General features: G+C 45.7%; 1 protein-coding gene across 1 annotated transcript in view; it reads right to left on the minus strand.

The window, feature by feature from the left end:
- Positions 1-20,546, minus strand: part of MED13 (mediator complex subunit 13) — an 81,978-nt gene that overhangs the window by 7,235 nt on the left and 54,197 nt on the right. Inside the window, exons 17-24 of the mRNA XM_029286405.1 lie at positions 17,510-17,726; positions 16,094-16,285; positions 14,634-14,857; positions 13,240-13,382; positions 10,739-10,897; positions 9,320-9,514; positions 5,367-5,515; positions 236-409 (exon numbers count right to left, since the gene is read on the minus strand). Coding sequence (XP_029142238.1) covers positions 236-409; positions 5,367-5,515; positions 9,320-9,514; positions 10,739-10,897; positions 13,240-13,382; positions 14,634-14,857; positions 16,094-16,285; positions 17,510-17,726 — 1,453 coding nt within the window. The remainder of the gene's footprint in view (positions 1-235; positions 410-5,366; positions 5,516-9,319; positions 9,515-10,738; positions 10,898-13,239; positions 13,383-14,633; positions 14,858-16,093; positions 16,286-17,509; positions 17,727-20,546) is intronic.

Genomic DNA, 20,546 nt, shown 5'->3' on the forward strand with positions numbered 1-20,546 from the left:
TTCCCTTCCTTTCCCTTCCTTTCCTTTCCTGCCCCTTTCCTTTCCCTTCCTTTCCTTTCCCATTCCTTTTCTTTCCCTTCCTCTCCTTTCCCTTTCCCAAAACTGTCCCTCGGAAATAACATGAGGAAAAAGAAAAGGGCACCCCGTCTTAGGGCTTTAGCTTCCCTGTTTTTCACACAATCTTCAGCTAACACCCCGCCCCTCCGCGAGCAATAGGCAGGGGAGAGCTCCTTACCTTAAGAAACAGAGGACACTGATTTTGTGCTTGAGGACAGGCCGACCAAAACCAGTCAGGCAACGGACCTGCTTTAGCGGTGGAGACGAAGTAGCCGAGGGCCAACGGCTGCTGCAGAATGTTGGGGACTTCATCGTGGGATTCGGTCGACAGCAGCCGGTCTGTACCTTGACCCTGATCAAATACAACAGAGGAAACTGGCGTTTAGGATCAGCCTCAAAGAGCTCTACGATTCAGCATTCTGTTTTAGCTAGTTCAGTGATGGCGAACCTTTTAGAGACCGAGTGCCCAAACTGCAACCCAAAACCCACTTATTTATCGCCAGGTGCCAGGTGGGTGTGGCCCATTGGGTGGGTGTGGCTGTGGTGGTCATGGCAGACTGGGTGGGTGTGGCCAGCGTGATCACCTCAATGTTGCTCGTGGGGAGGGATGCCTGTGAGGGCCGGGCAGGGTTGGGGGAGATCCAGGGGGTCTCTGGCAGGTGGGGCGGTGGACAGGAGGCTCGTCCTGGGGGGGTGGATGAGGCGAGGCAAGGCGGGGGTGTCATTGTCACAGGGCAAGGTGAGGCAGGGGCCGGGGCGGCTGCTGCCTGACACCATCGATCCCTGCACACAGAGGCCAGCGAGCGCATGGGTGCTGGGATGCATCCGGCCATGTGGGACCTCGGCGAGTTAGCGGGCGGCTGGTTGAAGAGGGACGGTTGCCATCTCTGGGACATGGCGTGCGTGCCCACAGAGAGGGCTCTGAGTGCCGCCTCTGGCACGCGTGCCATAGGTTTGCCACCACTGACCTAGTTGCTTCTGGGAAACTTACAAGACCTGAGGAGCGATCATGCAATCACTCCCTCACACACCACACATATACACACAATTTCCTTACCCCTCCTTGCCACAGAGTTTATAGCCACCAATAGCCTCATTGCCTAGAAATTTGTTCACCTTAATAATAATAATAATGATAAAGTTGGAAGGGACCTTGGAGGTCATCTAGTCCAACCCCCTGCTCAGGCAGGAAACCCTATACCACTTCAGACAAATGGCTGTCCAGTCTCTTCTTAAAAACTTCCAGTGTTGGCGCATTCACCGCTTCTGGAGGCAGGTTGTTCCATTGGTTAATTGTTCTAACTGTCAGGAAGTTTCTCTTTAGTTCTAGGTTGCTTCTCTCCTTGATTAGTTTCCATCCGCTGCTTCTTGTCCTGCCTGCAGGCACTTTGGAGAATAGCTTGACTCCCTCTTCTTTGGGGCAGCCCCTGAGATATTGGAAGACTGCTATCATGTCCCCCCTCGTCCTTCTCTTCGTTAAACTAGACATACCCAATTCCAGCAACCGTTCCTTATATGTTTTGGCCTCCAGTCCCCTAATCATCTTTGTTGCTCTTCTCTGTACTCTTTCTAGAGTCTCAACAGCTTTTTTACATCGAGGTGACCAAAAAATGGATGCAGTATTCCAAGTGCAGTATCCAAGTACAGTATTCCAACATTAAGAAGGATTTAACTTGCTCGCCATTACCCTATTATCTTCCTGCTGGCCAATTTCATCAGACACTAAGTGACTCTAACCATATACTTCAGGTAGTCCTCGTCTTACAACCGTTTGAAGTTACAACGGCATTGAAAAAAAGGAATGTACACCAGCATCCGCGCTTATGACCCCTGCAGCCTCCCCATGCACATGTGATCAAAATTTGGGCGCTTGGCAACTGGCGTGTATTTACGACAGCTGCAATATCCTGGGGTCAAGGCGATTGCTATTTGCAACCTTCACAGCCAACTTCCATCAAGCAAAGCCAATGCAGGAAGACAGAGTCACTTATCAGCTGCAATGATTCACTTAACAACTGCAGTGATTAGTTTTAAAACAAAAACAGGGCAAGAAAAGATCGTAAAATTGGGCCTGGCTCACTTAACAACTGTTGATATTTAGCAATGCAAATTCTGGTCCCAATTGTGGTCGTGAGTTGAGGACTACCTGTATGGGAATTCGAGTTTTATTTCAGCTTCATTGAAATATCCTGCTCAGTGCTAACATTATAGAAGAGAGAGGCAGAGAAACACACACAGATGTTGTTTACCAGCCAAATTCAAAGTACCGGTTTTGACTTATAAAATCCTTTAAGGCTTGACTCCAGTTTACCTTAGGGCAGGGGGTAGGCAACCTTGGCTCTTTTATGACTCGTGGACTTCAACTCCCAGAATTCCCGAGCCAGCATGGCTCAGCATGGAAACCTCTCCAAATTCTCCTCAGCATGGCTGGCTCAGGAATTCTGGGAGTTGAAGTCCACCAGTCATAAAAGAGTCAAGGTTGCCTACCCCTGCCCTATACCAGGGGTGGGGAACAATGGCCCCTTCATGACTCGTGGACTTCAACTCCCAGAATTCCTGGGCCAGCATGGCTCAGCATGGAAACCTCTCCATTTCTCCTCAGCATGGCTGGCTCAGGAATTCTGGGAGTTGAAGTCCACGAGTCATAAAAGAGCCAAGGTTGCCTATCCCTGGTCTAGTGTAATGAAAAGAAGGACTGGGGTGACATGATAGCATCTTCCAATATTTGAGGGGTTGCCACAGAGAATAGGGGAGTCAAGCTATTACCCAAAGCCCCAGAAGGCAAGGCAAGAAGCCCCAGATGGAAACGAATCAAGGAAAGAAGTAACCTAGAACTAAATAGTTCAGCATTTTAACCACTACACCAAAGGTCTGCATGGCTGGCTCGGGAATTCTGGGAGTTGAAGTCCACACGAGTCATAAAAGAGCCAAGGTTGCCTACCCCTGGCCTAGGGACTGTCTCTCCCCCTCCCCCAAGTGGGATCTGTCTACCCATGAGAAATCAAGGGATCACAAAGCAGAGGACAAGCCTTATTTCAAGCGGCCACCTTATTATGGATGGTTTTATCTCCGGAGATATATGAAGCACCCTCCTAAATTTGCTTTCCAGAGAGCCATGAAAATAACTTTGCTTTAGCAGGCATCTGCTGACTAATTATTAATATTCTTGTTTGACTGTACTAGGCTCCAACTTTATCATTATTATTATTTGTGTTTATCTTTCTGCAGTTCTTCTTAGTGCATAGTACAGTGATGGCGAACCTTTTAGAGACTGAGTGCCCAAACTGCAACCCAAAACCCACTTATGCATCGTCGAGTGCCGGGTGGGTGTGGCCCATTGGGTGGGCGTGGCCCATTGGGTGGGTGTGGCTGCGGTGGTAACGGCAGACTGGGTGGGACTAAAATGTTCAATCAATTCCAACTTTGCAAGATCTTTTTTTCCCCGCAAGAAGTTGAAATTGACTGATTGAACCTTTTTTTTTTTTTTTGCACACGGCGGCGGCGGCCTAAAGCGAAAAGGTTTTATAAAACCCAGCTGAAGGGCTAGGACTGGGGCGACGGCGCGCATGCCCACAGAGAGGGCTCTGAGTGCCGCCTCTGGCACCCGTGCCAAAGGTTCGCCATCACTGGCATAGTAGGTCTGTGTGTTTATTTTCACAATTTACAATAGTTGGTTTAGTGAACATTTGACATTAACAACGGCACTGCAAAAAGGGAGTTATGACTGTTTTTCACATTGAGGACTGTAGCAGCATCCCCCACGGTCACGTGATCAAAATCCAGCCGCTTGGCAATGGACTCGTATTTATGACGGTTGCAGTGTCCCGGGGGTCACGTGATCCCCTTTTGTGACCTTCTGACAAGCAAAAGCTCCCTTAACTGTATCGCTAACATAACAATTGCAGTGATTTATTTAACAAGGGTGGCAACAGAGCTCATAAAATGGGGCAAAACTCACTTAGCAAACGTTTTGCTTAGCAGCAGAAACGTTGGGCTCAATTGTGGTCATAAGTCAAAGGACTGCCTGTATAGATATATCCTTCCCGTGCATAATTCCATAAATGTGTTATTACATTTTCCCTTATTCCCCCTTTTTCCAAAATAGTATTTGCTTGTGAAGAATGATAGTTCAACCTCCTGATAATTTTGCTATTTTTGTCACCGTCTCCTGCTCTGTATTTTCCTTTTAACATGCTGCAGTTAGAACTGACTAGCATATTGCAAGGTGGATCACACAATAAGTAACCTTGCCTCCAACTCGCATTTAATTCCTGGTGGCTAGAATGGCCCGTCCCTCTCTTCTCTTGACAACAACATGGAAGTTTTGTCTTCCTCCAGGATTCTGGTTTTTTTTATTCCCAGAATAGCCTACAAGCTTGGAGGTTTCGGAGTTGAGCAGGCTGAACTGGAAGGTGGGGTTAAACGCATCATCAGTTTGGAATCATTGCGCATCCACAAGAGGACCAAGTCCAGCCCTCCATGAATTACACTGGCCTTTATCTAACGCCAATTCAGCTTCAGCTGTTAGTTGACCAGATTCTGGTGTACGGGTGACAAAAATAAACTCTTAGTGCTTTGAACTCAACTCCTCTTCCTTGTTTTTGTTGTTAGTTGCGAAGTCGTGTCCGACCCATCGCGACCCCATGGACAAGGTTCCTCCAGGCCTTCCCGTCCTCTACCATCTTCTGGAGTCCATTTAAGCTCACGCTTCCTGCTTCAGGGACTCCATCCAGCCCCCTCATTCTCTGTCGTCCCTTCTTCTCTTGCCCTCCATCTTTCCCAGCGTCAGGCTCTTCTCCAGTGAGTCCTTCCTTCTCATTAGGTGGCCAAAGTACTTGAGTTTCAACTTCAGGATCTGGCCTTCTAAAGAGCAGTCGGGGTTGATCTCCTCCAGGACTGACCGGTTTAATCGCCTTGCAGTCCAGGGGACTCTCAGGAGTCTTCTCCAGCACCAGAGTTCAAAGGCCTCAATTCTTTGGCGCTCAGCCTTTCTTATGGTCCAACTTTCACAGCCCTACATTGCAACTGGTCTCCCTGGTTAATTACGGCCTACAAGAGATTTCCCATTCAAGTGTATCCTTGGTGAAATCCTGCTTTGCCTTTTCAAGCTTAGCTCTGCCATCTACTATGATAATCAAATTACAGTTTTGTAGTTCTGATTACCCTGCAAGCATCATCATCATCACTATTGTGAACTTGTAAGCATTGGTTGCAGAAGCATTTAAGTATTCTGGAGTAACTGCTGTATCCAAGAAGAAATGTCAATCAAGTAAAAAAAAAACCTCCTCTGTTTTCTCATGCAAAGTTACCTTGCCCATATCACCTCCGTGGGTGAAGTGAGAACCTGGTGAGTGAACGGGGGATCCTGTTGGGGACGCAGGAAGGATGTTGATGATGTCAGGGTCCAGGTCATCTGCAGTGTCCAGCAAATCAAAGATTCCCATGCCATCTGCTCCATCTTGAAAGAAAAGATTCACAGAAATAGAAGAGAGAGAGAAAAAAACGTTGACCAAAAGAAGCAACTCAACTTGCTTTAAAAAAAGAAAGAAAGTAAGAAAGAAAGAAAGAAAGAAAGAAAGAAAGAAAGAAAGAAAGAAAGAAAGAAAGAAAGAAAGCACACACACACATCCATACAGTGTTAGACCCAACAATTGTGAGTCAGCTTATAGATTTGATGGGAGTTGATCTGATTTGCTCTGATGCGAATGGCTGCCCATCTTGAAACAACTCTTGAGCAGCTCACGAGAACAATCAAACCATAAAAAACCCACGTAACAAAAACTAACCAACCTGGCCCTTCAATCAACCCACCACAGGCTATAACGCTATCCCGGAGCCTACAAGAAGAACCAGGTTTTATTGGCTTTCCAGAAATCTAAAGGGGGTGGGAAGGTATTCCATAACCAGCTGTGCTGTGTTTCCAAGTGCAATTCAAGGTGCTGGCTGTCACCTTTAAAGCCCTATATGGCTTGGGGCCATCTATTATTAGATAAGGGATCATCTTCTCCCAGTCCTTTCTGCGTGTCTGATTTGATTTAGCAGATACCATCAGCCAGGTGGGGACAGAAAACAGGCTTTATCCACAGTGGCCCTTGCTCCACGGGACGTTCTGTCTTCGGAGATTAAAATGGCCCCGACCGTTAAGCCTTTGGTAAGGCCCTAAAAAACCTGGCTACATTCCCTAGCTTGGGGTGCTGAATGTTTCAAGTGCCACGTTTCGTGGCCGTATTGCTACGAGCCAAGTCTCTCAGCTGCAATTTATATTTATTTATTTTGGATATATATTTTTAATGGTTTTAAAATTTAGTGCCTTAATTGTAATATATTTTGAACTGTAATTCACCCAGAGCCATTGACTGAGATGAGCGGCTATAGAAATTGATTGGATGGCTGAATGGATGGATGGATGGATGGCTGGATGGCTGGATGGCTGGATGGATGCATGAATGAATGAATGAATGTAGGGGCAGTTACAATAAAGGCCCACTTCCTAGGTCCCACTATATCAAGGGTGGGCATCTATGCCAACTTTATGACCTGTGGACTTCAACTCCCAGAATTCCTGAGCTACGCATGTTGCATCCAGTTTTGGTCACCGTGATGTAAAAAAGATGCTAAGACTCTAGAAAGAGTACAGAGAAGAGCAACAAAGATGATTAGGGGACTGGACGCTAAAACATATAAGGAATGGCTGCTGGAATTGGGTATGTCTAGTTTAATGAAGAGAAGGACGAGGGGGGACACGATGGCATTGTTCCAGTATCTCAGGGGCTGCCCCAAAGAAGAGGGAGTCAAGCTATTTTCCAAAGCGCCTGAAGGCAGGGCAAAAAAAAAAACGGATAGAAACTAATCAAGGAGAGAAGCAACTTAGAACTAAGGAGAAACTTCCTGACAGTTAGAACAATTAACCAGTGGAACAACCTGCCACCGGAAGCGGTGAATGCTCCAACACAGGAAGTTTTTAAGAAGAGACTGGACAGCCATTTGTCTGAAATGGTATAGGGTTTCCTGCCTGAGCAGGGGGTTGGACTAGATGACCTCCAAGATCCCTTCCAAATTTACTACTACTAATACTACTACTACTACTACTACTACTTATTATTATTATTATTATTATTATTATTATTATTATTATTATTATTATTATTATTATTATTATTATTATTATTATTATTATTATTATTATTATTATTATTATGGATCATCGCACAGTCAGCCAGATGTTCAGACTGGATTTGGCATTTTGTCTACCTATCGAGACCTTACCCAGGACCTGGGATAGGCAGATGTGGATGTTTGATGGTATTACAGATATCAAATAGCGAATTTGTGTTGTTTTTTTTATTATTATTATTATTATTATTATTATTATTATTATTATTATTATTATTATTATTATTATTATTATTATTATTATTATTATTATTATTATTTCTGGGAATTAAAGTCCACAGATTGTAAAGTTGTTATAGTTGCCTACCCCTGCACTACATAGTAATACTTCAGGAAAGGGACTGCAGTTTGCCCACACTATCTGATCTATATTACAACAGTTACTGTTTGGGGCTGAACTACGAAGGCTGGATCTAAATTGTTATGCACCCAGGATATCCCTTGGCTAACCCAGCCCTTGAATCAGTGATTAAGTCTACCCACGTCTGACACTTTGCAAATCAGTTTCATTTCTTTTATCATATTTGTTTCCAGCTGCCAAGAACTGGCTAGGCCTATGCTCTTTAATTTCCTGACAGTGAGAACAATTAACCAGTGGAACCACCTGCCTCCAGAAGCGCTGAATGCTCCAACACTGGAAGTTTTTTAAGAAGAGACTGGACGGCCATTTGTCCGAAATGGTGTAGGGTTTCCTGCCTGAGCAGGGGGTTGGACCAGATGACCTCCAAGGTCCCTTCCAACTTTATTATTATTATTATTACATTATTACTGTGTGAGCAGTCTATTCCATTATAAGCCAAATTTTCAGTGCAGGGCGGCCCAAGTTCAAAAGTGCTCAGTATAGTTTCTGCCAAGTAAATAACAAGTTTGCTTTGTTAACGTGAGGGACATCTAGAGGTAGTCCTCAACTTATGACCACCATTGGGATCAGAATTTTGACTGTTAAGCAAGGTGGTGGTGAAGTGAGCTGCGCCCGATTTTATGATCTTTTTTTTTGGGCCATGTTTTTTTAAAGTTAAACTAATCACTGCAATTGTTAAGTGAACAGGGATACCGCAAATGGTTGTTAAGCAGAGATGCTGCAACGGTTGTTAAGTGCAAGGACCAGCAATAAGTTGCTTTTTTTTCAGTGCCATCATGTGATCTGGATGCTTAGCAACCAGCATGCATTTACCATGGTCACAGCATCCCATAATCACAAGACCACCGTCTGCAACCCACCCAGCCAGCTTCCAACAAGCAAAGGCAACGGGGAAGCCGGCAGTCACAGTCACATGACGTTGCATTTAACGACCTGGGATACGCTTTACAACCACGGCCAGATGCGACGTCGCAAGATGGCGAGGTCACGTGATGTTTCACTTAATGACCGTGCCACTTAGCACTAGAGCTGCCAGTCCCAAATGTGAGGACTATCTATATTTGTGGAGTTTGGGAGTTTTGGTGACATCAGCAGAAGGAAGGGAACCTCCCCCCACCACCCACCCAGGGATTACAGGCAGTCCTCGACTTACGACCACTCATTTAGCGACTGTTTGTAGTTACGATGGCCCTGAAAAAAGTGACTTAGGACCAGTTTTCACACTTGCGACCATTGAAACATCTCAAGTGATCACGTGATCAAAATCAGCGCTTGGCAACTGGCGTGTCTTTATGAGGGTGGCACTGTCCTGGGGTCGTGGGATCACCTTTGGTGACCTTCCCACCGAGCTTCTGACGAGCAAAGTCAATGGGGGAAGCCAGATTCGCTTGATGACCATATGATTCACTTAACAACTGCAGCGATTCGCTTAACAGCCGCAGCAAAAGAAGGGTTGCAAAATGGGGGCAAAACTCACTTACCAACTGCCTTGGCTTAGCCATGGAAATTTTGAGCTCAATTATGGTCATAAGTCGAGGACAACTTGCAGCAAGGAAAGGGTCCACAGGCTGTTGGGAGTCAATGGGCACAGCTGCTGTTTTTCAGATCCAGATCCAATAAAACAGCTGCCCTCTTCACCTGCAGCTCTCCCTTTTCTATCAATTAAAACTATTCGCTGGTTAACATGCCTGCCCAGGCGCATACATGCACACGCACACGTGCACACACACAAACCATTGTTCGTATTAAAGGCCAGTTCCAAACCAGTTTCAGTGGTGTAGGTGGATGGTGCCAGTTGCACGGACGCAGAGGTGGGGAACACGAGTATGTGGGTGCACGAAGTGTCCTGGGGGGTATTGAGCTGGGAGGTCTGCATATTGAGGGTGGTGCTGCGTCCAAACACTGAGCCAGTGGAGACGGAATCTTTAGAAAAAGAAGAACGGAGGAGAATTACCCATGGGGTCAAAGGCAATAGCAAATAGCAATAGCACTTAAGACTTATAGACCGCTTCACCGTGCTTTACAGCCCTCTCTGAGCTGTTTACAGAGTCAGCCTCTTGCCCCAACTATCTGGGTCCTCATTTTACCGACTTCGGAAGAAAGGATGGAAGGCTGAGTCGACCTTGTGCTGGTCAGGATCGAACTCCTGGCGGTCGGCAGAGTTAGCCTGCAATACTGCATTCTAACCACTGCGCCACCCTTATGGGGTGGTCCACGTCTTCCTCAATCTCCAGTCCTCTTCCAGAAGCCTGGGGGTTTGAGGGTTCTGCACAAGATCTTAGCTGTTCCTAGCATTGCGCTTCTCTGGACAGAGAGCTCTGGAATTTTTGGGAGTGTACTTCCAAAGATAGCAGTAGCGCTTAAGACTTACATACCACCCCACAATATTTTACAGCACTCTCTGGGTGGTTTGTGATGTCAGCCTGTTGCCCCCAACAATCTCATTTTACTGAGCTCAGAAAGATGGAAGGCTGAGTCAACCTTCAGCCCCATCCAGATCCAACTCCAAACTGTAGGCAGAGTTTGCCTGCAATGCTGCATTCTAATCACTGTGCCACCAGGGTTCAATCCCATCAAGCCCTTCTTTCTTTCTTTTTCTTTTTCTTTCTTTCTTTCTTTCTTTCTTTCTTTCTTTCTTTCTTTCTTTCTTTCTTTCTTTCTTTCTTTTTCTTTCTTTCTTTCTTTCTTTTCTTCCATCCTCTCCTTTTTTCTCTCTCTCTTCCTTCCTTTCCATCTCTCCTTCCTTCCTTCCTCCATCTCTCCTTCTCTTTGCCTGGACATCTTTCTTTCTTTCTTTCTTTCTTTCTTTCTTTCTTTCTTTCTTTCTTTCTTTCTTTCTTTCTTTCTTTCTTTCTCTTTCTTTCTTTTTCTTTCTTTCCTTTCTTTTTCTTTTTTCTCTTTCTTTTTTTCCTTCTTTCTTTCTTTCTTTCTTTCTTTCTCTTTCTTTCTTTTTCTTTCTTTCCTTCCTTCCTTCCCTCCCTCCCTCCCCCCCTCCTCTGTAAAATTCCTATCAAGCCTATTCATTTGTTTGCTTGCTTGTTTGTAAAATTTATTAGACACCCATCTTACCACTCTGAGCGGCTTATAATATTAAAAATCTCCTTTGTGGGAGTTTGAACAAGATGAAAAGGACTACTATGTACATACCTGGCATGATCACAAAAGATCCTTGAGGTTCCATAGCCACTAAGCAAGCACTGAGGATGCTGGGGGAATCAGCAGCAGAAATCCCACACATCCTGCACATGTCTTTGAGCCTCTTGCTAAGGGACTGTAGGTTTCGGCGACTGAGTAAACAGCTCCAATCTGGAAAGGAAACAAGAGCGGATGACTACCTGGGGCATCGGGTTTTTGTTTTTTTTTACAGCCTTCCAGAAAGCAATATTGTCTGCAGAGAAGAAGTTATTATTTGAGAGGGTTTTAAAGAAACGGGTCAAAAGAGTTTCCCACCACTTCAAAACTGCAAACCGGTCAGAATGCCCGTGTGTCATCTGAAAAGCCCAAAGGGAAACTGATTTAAGAATTACAGGTCGTCCTGGACTTATGACCGCAACTGAGCCCAAAATTTCTGACGCCAAGCAAAACAGGTTTTAAGTGAGCCTGCCCCGTTTTACGTCACATTCTTGCCACGATCGTTAAGTGAACCACTTTGGTTGGTTTAAGGTAGCGATGCGGTTGTTAATCTGACTTTACTTGTCAGGTGGCAAAAGAGGATCACGTGACCCCGGGGACATTGCAACCGTCCTAAGTACATGCCAGTTGCCAAGCGTGTGAATTTTGATCACGGGATCACAGAGAAGTTGCAATGGTCGTTAGTGAAAAATGGTCAGGTGTCACTTTTTCCATTGTCATTGTAACTTGGAACTGTCGCTACACAAATGGTTGTGAAGTCGAGGACTGCCTGTAATTACCAAAAAGGATGCACGTCAGCTATAAAAGCGGGCTAATATAGGTCCAACCAATTAACAAAACAAGACTCAGGATGATTTGGGCAACCAACCAAACCCCAATTCTTGAGAACTACTCTAATCACTAGAGAGCAGTCTATTAGCCAGGAGTTGCCTTCTGCAGAAGACGGCAACTTGAAATGTGCCCTTGAAAATACGGTTTGAAAAGTACCATACAGATATTAATAGACTAAAGACACTGAGGTTGTACAGCAGATACAGGTAGTCCTCGACTTACGACCGCAATCTGGTTTTGCCCCATTTTACAACCTTTCTTGCTGCATTTGTTAAGTGAATCACTGCGGTTGTTAAGTTAGGCTTCAAGATGGCGGCGCCTGGAGCGTCTGCAGCTGCATTGGCTCTCAAAGGTGAAAGGTTTTTGGAGGGATATCAGGGATAAGGGATATCATGGTTGGGAAGGTTTTAATGTGTTTGAGCAAGGTAGTGGGGCTATATATCACTCTGTATTTATTTATGTATTTCTGCCATGTTTATGTAGTGTACATTGGGGGTGGTGACCCTTTGAGAGCTGTATGCAACGAAATTTCATTTTAATGTACACTGATTAGTGTACATTCAAAGTGACAATAAAGTTATTCTTCTCCTCTCCTCTCCTCTATTCTATTCCAGGGCTTTTCAACCTTTTCACCCATTGTACCACTTTTAGGATATGGCAACATCAGAGTACCACCAGTCACCTAGCAAGGTGTCAAAAACTTGATGACCCCCCCCAAAAAAGGAAAAAAGTGATAAAGTACAGGTAGTCCTCGACTTACAACAGTTCGCTTAGTGACTGTTCAAAGTTACAATGGCACTGAAAAAAGTGCCCCCCAAGCCACAGCCAAGCAAAACACCTGCCTGCCCACCTGGCGGCGCTCTTCCTCCTGTCTGAGGTTTTCATTGTTATGAGCATTTCTGTTGGGGATTGGCAGCGGGGGTGGGATGGGGTGGGGTGGGGTGTGTTTGGTTTTTATTCCCCCCCATCTGCTGGGTGGTTGCAGCAGGTTTTGGTCACTTCACATGACCCTGGGACACTGTGACCGTCATAAATATGAATCAGTTGCCAAGCAACTGAATGTAAATCAAAAGACCCTGGAGATGCTGCAACATTCCAGCTGATCGGCGCTTCTTCTGGGCTCAGCAGAAGCGCCAGGATCAGCGCCGAGCTGCAGCTGGAGCCTGGCACTGATCCTGGCGCTTCCACTGAGCCCTGACAGCCCTGCAGCTCCAGCCGCCTCTCGCTCAGGCTTGTGCGGTGCTACCACCGGTTCAGCTCATTCCCCTCCCCCGCTACCACTTTTCTAGGATGGTCGCGTACCACCTGCCAGGTGCCAATGTACCACAGGTGGTACCTGTAGCACTGGTTGAAAAGCCCTGTTCTGTTCTGTTCTGTTTTATTCTCACAGTTGTTAAGTGAATCTGGCTTCCCTGTTGACTTGGCTTGTCAGAAGGGATCACATGATCCTGGGACACTGCAACCGTCATAAATACACATCGGTCGCCAAGCGTCCAAATTCTGATCACATGACCACAGGAACGCTGCAAAGGTTGTTAAATGTGAAAAACGGTCACAGGTCACTTTTTTCAGTGCCGTTGTTAACTTCTGACGGTCGCTAAATGAACGGTTGTCAAGCGAGGACTTCCTGTAATGTTTAGACCGTTTACATATCACCATTTCGGGACAGGCTTCTTCTACCGTACCTTTCAGCTCCCCGTGGCCTATCCTTCCGAGACGTCCTATTACAACTCTCCACGGCACAGAACTCATTTGCACAAGACCCAGGCACCACTCCCAGAGTTTCTGAAGGCCAAGCCTGCGAGCAGATCCTTTTTTCCTACGGGCCCTGTTTAGAAACAAAAGTTCTGTGGTAAACAGAGTGTCAAGCACGAAAAACGTGGACCGCGTGTTAAGTTCCAGGGAAGCTGATTTATTGTTCATGCTTATACACAAGAATCCAGTCAACTCACGGTTAGCACTAAATTGGCACTAGATAAAAGTCAATGAAATTCAAGAGGGGTTGGGCTGGGACTGTTTGTGGGAACGGAAGGATTCCAGGCTGATTCCTTTCTTGACTCTGCCTCTCCTTCTCCTACATATAGTTGCCCATAGCCTCTCCAGTTGCTCCCAAAAGAACAGTTTGGCCTGCTACATCAGAGGTCCCCAACCTTTGGGGCACCAGGGACTGGTTCCGTGGAGAGAGGTTTTTCCGTGGACCGGAGGGATGTGTGGTTTTGTGTGCTGCCTGCATCTCGTGGATGGGGCTTTGCTTGCTTGTGTGGCCCGGTTGCTGGCATGCTGCAGCCCGGTACCGGTCCGGAGCGGGGGTTGGGGACCCCTGTGCTACATAATCAAATGGTACATTTGCTGCATCTTTTCTAAAGTTAGCCAAATGTTTCAAATTTGAAATATTTCTGAATTTCTTCCTCTCGCTCAATTAGGTTGTTAACTTAATGTTTTAACATTTCATATTGTTGCTTTTATTTTGTAAGATGGCGAGAAGGCTGGCATATAAATTTAGTGGAAAAAGTAAATAAGCTAAGAGGACAAAATAAAATAAATTAACAACTGCACCCTCCCTTGCAAAAGGGATGACATTCCTACTCTTTTCTATTTTTTTAAAAAATGAAAGATAGCCAAAGCGGTTAGAAACAAACGAACCAATCTGTCATCAAATATGAGTAAAATGTTATCAGTGTAAAAAACTTCCAAAGTAATACCAGTACACTATAAAAATGAGGCAAGTTAATTTCTGGGAGAGAAGAATTTAAAGGGTATTTTCTCCTAAAAGAAGGGGGGGAAAAACGAACAGGAGGAGAATAGAGAGAACACATCTGTCTTTAATTGATAAGAATTATAGAATTCCTGGCCGGCTAGGGGAATTCTGGGAGTTGAAGTTCACAGGTCTTAAAAGTTGCCAAGGTTAGGAAACCCTGATTTTTAGAAACAAGAGAACTCTGTATCTCCCTACCTTGCAACGTAACCCAACTTACTCTTCCATTAAAACTGGCTGCTACATTATCTTAAAAGGCCAGTGTCCCCTATTTGACTTAACAATCTCAAACATAACACTCAAAAGGAAATGATATCGGTGTACCTGTTGGGTACGTCAATGTTTATGATGCAGGTTTCCAGAAGTTCTCCGTAGAGATCTGTGCAGGATGCAAGGAGCCACCTTTGATCATGGGACAGACAGTAGCCCACAAAAAGCACGTTGTATTTTTGCCCAGCCTCGCCAAATGTTTCTCCCAGCTCAGTCTGTTTATCTTTGACAGGAGCCAGGATGAAAGGAGGAGCATAAAGTTTAACACACTCGGGTCTCTGCAAAGTGCACACAGAGGGGGAGGAGGGGAAACAACAACAGAATATTGGAAACGTTAGCTGTGTTTTCCAGTAATGAGTCACCTTTTTATAAAATAAGAGTTGTGTCTCTCCCACACCAATATTACCCACCTTTTGCTTCCACAAATACATCATTCATATCTATCTAATTCCACACAGCCCTCTCAACTAGGCACAAAAAACGGAGTGGGCAGGTAAATCGGTTAAACCTGGGATCCAGGAATAAATAGACCATAATTCTAATATTTTAATCAGATTGCCAAGATAGGAAGTTTGGAGTTGAAGAACATCATTATACATGAGCAGAGCTGTGGGAAAAGAAACCACAAGTACAGATACCCTCGGCTTACAGCATGTTAAGTTTAGTGTTTAGTGACCATTCGAAGATACAGCGGCACTGAAAAAAGTGACTTATGGCTGTTTTTCACACTTACGACCGTTGTAACGTCCCCATGGCCACGTGATCAAAATTTGGAAGCTTGGCAACCAGCATGCATTTGTGACGGTTGCAGTCTCCCGGGGTCACGTGATCCCCTTTGGCGACTTTCAGACAATGGGGAAAGCCGGATTCACTTTTACAACCGTGTGACTCGCTTAACAACGGCAGCGATTCCCTTAACAACGGTGGCAAGAAAGGTTATAAAATGGGGCGAAACTCAAATGAACAACTGTCTCGCCTAGCAACAGAAATTGTGGGCTCAGCTGTGGTTGTAAGTCAAGGACTACCTTCAGGCCTCAACTGACGACCGCAACTGCGACCAGAACATCCATGGCTAAGCGATGCAGTGTTTTTCACGTAACTAAGCCTGATTTTAACGACCTTTTTTGTCACGGTAGCTGAGCAAATCGCACGGTCATCAAAGGAATCTGGCTTCTCCCACTGACTCTTGCTTGTCCGAACGCGGATGAGGAGGTCACCAACAGCGATCACGTGACTGCAGGGATGCTGCAGCTGTCGTAAGTGCAAGGACCAGTCACAAGTCACTGTTTTCAGTGGCGCTGTAACTTGTGACAGCCTCCACACTCTATAGCACAGAGGACTGCGGTTTCTTTTTCTTCTACAAACGACAGCAAGGAATTCAGAAGCGCCTCCACATCCTTCCCAGTTGGAGACCAACCTACACTGACAGCCTGGAGCCGCCTTTTTTTATTCAGCTAGTATTTCTCAAAACTCTTACTAGAATTTCACCTTGTTCTCCCATTTGCAGTACTCACATCAGGACTTTTGAGTGCCATTTCCACAGCTAAGCCTGGGCCAAACCCGGTTAATGTTTTCACATTGGTTGACGTTGGGAGAGGTCTTCGGCACTGTGTAAAAGCAGAAAATGCCAGGGATTTCAAGTGCTGGGTGTAAATCTGTCTGTCTTCGTTCTTGACAGGTTGCAACAGATACTGACAAGGAACAAGCTAAGAGATAGAGAGAAAGAGAGAAATATCTATTCATCTGGGCACACTATTTATTTAGCATATGGCATATCATACATGGGCTTGCAATATATATTAACATGTCCCCTAGATTAAAAAAAAAAGCACAATAAAATATGAATATGAAAAAAAGATCTATGTTCAGATACCAATGTCTAGGCCAGGGGGAGGGAACCTTGGCTCTTTTATGACTCCTGGACTTCAACTCCCAGAATTCCTGAGCCAGCATGGCTCAGCTTGGAAACCTCTCCCTTTCCCCTCAGCATGGCTGGCTCAGGAATTCTGGGAGTTGAAGTCCACGAGTCATAAAAGAGCCAAGGTTGCCTACCCCTGGTCTAGGCCATCTAAACACTGAAACTCAACATTGTTTATATGAAAGAAATCAGATACTGGATTGGTACATGTCCTCCGTTTACGATGTGACCTACCGTTTGACGTGGGACCCCCAAGTCACGCTGAGGGGAGGATACTACGCCCCATTTATACCGAGTGTCTCGGCAGACACTGTGCGAAGTGTGAATCCTATTCAGGATTTGAACTACCACACCAGCAATGGACAACCCTGGGCATACTAAGATACTGCTTTGACGTCAGTGCTATTTTTTTTTTTTAAAAGAAGATGGCTACATATCCATCTGTTGTCAATGCAAAAACATCCGATGTTAGTAGCCTTGACAACCGATACTTTAAAGGGTTATTGTCCAAAGGCCCTGGAGGTCAAGTTGGCTTTAGCATTCTATTTCAGAATAACAGTGCTGGAAGGGACCTTGGAGGTCTTCTAAATCCAACCAACTGCCCAAGCAGGAGACCCTATATCAGTAATAATAATAATAATAATAATAATAATAATAATAATAATAATAATAATAATAATAATAATAATAATAATAATAATAATAATAATAATAATAATAATAATAATAATAATAATAAAGTTGAAAGGGACCTTGGAGGTCATCATGTCCAACCCCCTGCTCAGGCAGGTAACCCTATACCATTTTGGACAAATGGCTGTCCAGTCTCTTCTTAAAAACTTCCAGTGATGGAGCACCCACCACATCTAAAGACAAGCCCTTCCACTGATTAATTGTGGAACCAACTTGAAACTTCTCCTTTCTAGATCGGTTCTCTCCCCGATTTAAGCCTCCGTCCATTGCTTCCTGTTCTGCCTTCGGGACAGCTGCTTACCTTAATTCAGCGGCTTACCTGAACAGCCACGATGTTTCTAAGGTGAGGGGGAAGGTTTTGGATCATTTCTAGAAAGCAGCGGAGAAGCCCAAGAGTCCAGACGTTGGAGGAGCTGTTCTCCTCTTTCTTTTCGTATGTGAAAGGATCCACAATGTAAACAACGATGGCAGGCGGGTAGGTGACTGCGTGGGAATCGCCATCGGTGGGAATTCCGACTCGGTCCCGTTCCATAGTGCTGGAAGGAGAGGGCAAACAGAACTGCTGTGAGATGCGAGCAGTTTCTACCTTGTACGAAAATAAACAACTCCCGTGTAACGCTTGTCATTCAACGGGGCTGACTTGTGTTCCCCCCACATAAGAGAAGGCGTTCCCAAGCCAGCACAGGTAGTCCTCGATTTACAACCATTCCTTTAGTGACTGTTCGAAGTTACTACTGCCCTGAAAAAAGTGATTTATGACCATTTTTCACACGACGGTTGCACCATCCCCATGGTCACGTGATCAAAATTCCTGCAACTCGCGTGTGTTGATGACGGCTGCGGCGTCCCAGGGTCATGTGATCACCCTTTGCAAAATCAATAGGGAAGCCAGACTCACTTTACAGCCGTGTTACTAACTGAACAACGGCAATGATTCCCTTCACAACTGGGGCAAGAAAGGTTGTAAAATGGGGCAAAACTCACTTAACAACTGTCTCACTTAGCAACATAAATGTGTGCGCTCAATGGTGGCTGTAAGTCGAAGACTACCCATATTTAAATGGTCTCCTAGACAGGTAGTCTGTTTTGCAGAGAGGATGAAGGCAACCCTGACCCACCATCCCCACTCCATCTATCCCCACTGAGTGACTGTAGTAGTAGTAGTAGTAGTAGTAGTAGTAGTAGTAATAATAATAATAATAATAATAATAAAGTTGGAAGGGACCTTGGAGGTCATCTAGTCCAACCCCCTGCTCAGGCAGGAAACCCTATACCAGGGGTAGGGAACCTTGGCTCCTTTATGACTCGTGGACTTCAATTCCCAGAATTCCTGAGCCAGCCTGGCTCAGCATGGAAACCTCTCCCTTTCTCCTCAGCATGGCTGGCTCAGGAATTCTGGGAGTTGAAGTGCACGAGTCATAAAAGAGCCAAGGTTGCCTACCCCTGCCCTATACTATTTCAGACAAATGGCTGTCCAGTCTCTTCTTAAAATGTCTTAAAAGTGACACCCTCTTTTATCCTGACAAATTGAAGACAATCCCCTTCTCTCAATTTACTCCTTGTTGAAACTTCACTGCCCTGGCACTTTTCAGCCCTAGTGAGTACATGAACAAAAGACAAGAACGACACACAGACAAAAGGACACAGCCTACACGTGCCCTGGACTTGTGTCTTCTCATTCTTCAGTGCAGGTTCCTAGGCAGTTCTGGGGAAGAGTTAAAATGCTGGGAGGCCACACAAGTAGTGCTTGATTTACAACAGTTCGTTTAGTGACCGTTCGAAGTTACAACAGCCCCCCCCAAAGTGATTCATGACTGTTTTTCACAGTTAGGACCGTTGCAGCATCTCCATGTTCAGGTGATCAAAATTCAGATGCTTGGCAATTGGTTCACATTTATGACGGTTGCAGTGTCCCCGGGGTCATGTGATCCCCTTTTGACAAGCAAAATCAATGGGGGAAACCAGATTCACTTAACAACCGTGTTACTATCTTAACAACTGCAGTGATTCGCTTAACAAATGTGGCGAGAAAAGTCGTAAAATGGGGCAAAACTCAAATCAATTTCTTAGCAACATAAATCTGGGGCTCAGTTGTGGTCATAAGTCGAGGACTACCTGTACTTAAGAACCCTGAATAAATCGGGGATGAATAATTCACCTTAAGGAATCACTGAGGAGCAGGCATTAAGGACGATGCCCTCAGGAAATAAGGAACAGGAGCTAGTACGCTATTCACTTATTTTCACACTGTGTATCCTTCTCACACACATCTACTCTTCTGCACAGGCCGCGTGACGCAGAGTGGCAAGATGAACACACAGCTGCAGAAGCGTGATGACACAGTCAAGCTCATGATTAAAATCTTCCACTGTATTCCAGTGTATTTTAAAGACAGACAAGGCAATGTGAATCCGGGTTGAAGAGTCGGGCAACTACTAAACATTCAGGGTCAAAGTCCCTGTAGGTCAGGGGTGTCAAACTCAATTTCATTGAGGGCCTCACCAGCATTGCGGTTGCCCTCGGGGTGGGCGGGGGGGCGGCCTACTGGGTGGGCATGGCCAGCTCTACATCGTTCGCATCAAGGGGGCCTGTGGGGGCCTGGGCAGGAGTGGGACAGATCTGAGGGTCTCTGGCAGAAGGGGGGGGCGGGGCAAGCACCAAGGCATGGTCCATTTCTTCATTCCTCACAAAGGGGGACCCCTCCCCAGCATGCACCCAGGGGGCGGGGCCGACACGGCAGGGGCTGGTTCCTCGCTGTTTCCAGACGGTCTTGTGGAGCTAAGACTGAATGCGTTTCAGCATAGATGGCCACCACAAAACTGTACATTGGCTCCCGGCCGGCCTGGCCAGGGCCAAGGCAGTGGGAGCCGTTCCCTCACTGTTTCCAGGATGGCTTCACGGGCCACATGAAACCACTTCGCAGGCCTCATTCGGCCCCCGGGCCTTGTGTTTGACATGTCTGCTGTAGGTCATGAAGAGCACTTGGCAAAGCTAAACCAGCCACCACTCTGGGCTCTACCGTGATCATAAAACTGGGAACAGGGAGAAAATGTGTAAGAACTCTGGATTGCCGGGGGGAAAGTTAGGATGTGGTCTTAAGTTTTAAAAATCAATACAGGAAATTCTGGGGCCAGAATTTCTGTAATGCTAAGCCAAGCGGTTCTTAAGAGTCGTGCCTCACTGCCCACTGCCAGGAGTTCGATTCTGTCCAGCTGAAAGTCACCTCAGCCTTCCATCCTTCCGAGGTCGGTAAAATGAAGACCCAGATTGTTGAGGGCAATACGCTGCCTCTGTAAACCGCTTGGAGAGGGGCTGTAAAGAACTATGAAGCGGTGTATAAGTCTAAGTGCTGTTGC

The sequence above is a fragment of the Protobothrops mucrosquamatus genome, unplaced genomic scaffold, assembly GCF_001527695.2.
Source record: "Protobothrops mucrosquamatus isolate PMUCROS unplaced genomic scaffold, P.Mucros_1.0 scaffold3574, whole genome shotgun sequence".
Lineage (NCBI taxonomy): Eukaryota > Metazoa > Chordata > Lepidosauria > Squamata > Viperidae > Protobothrops > Protobothrops mucrosquamatus.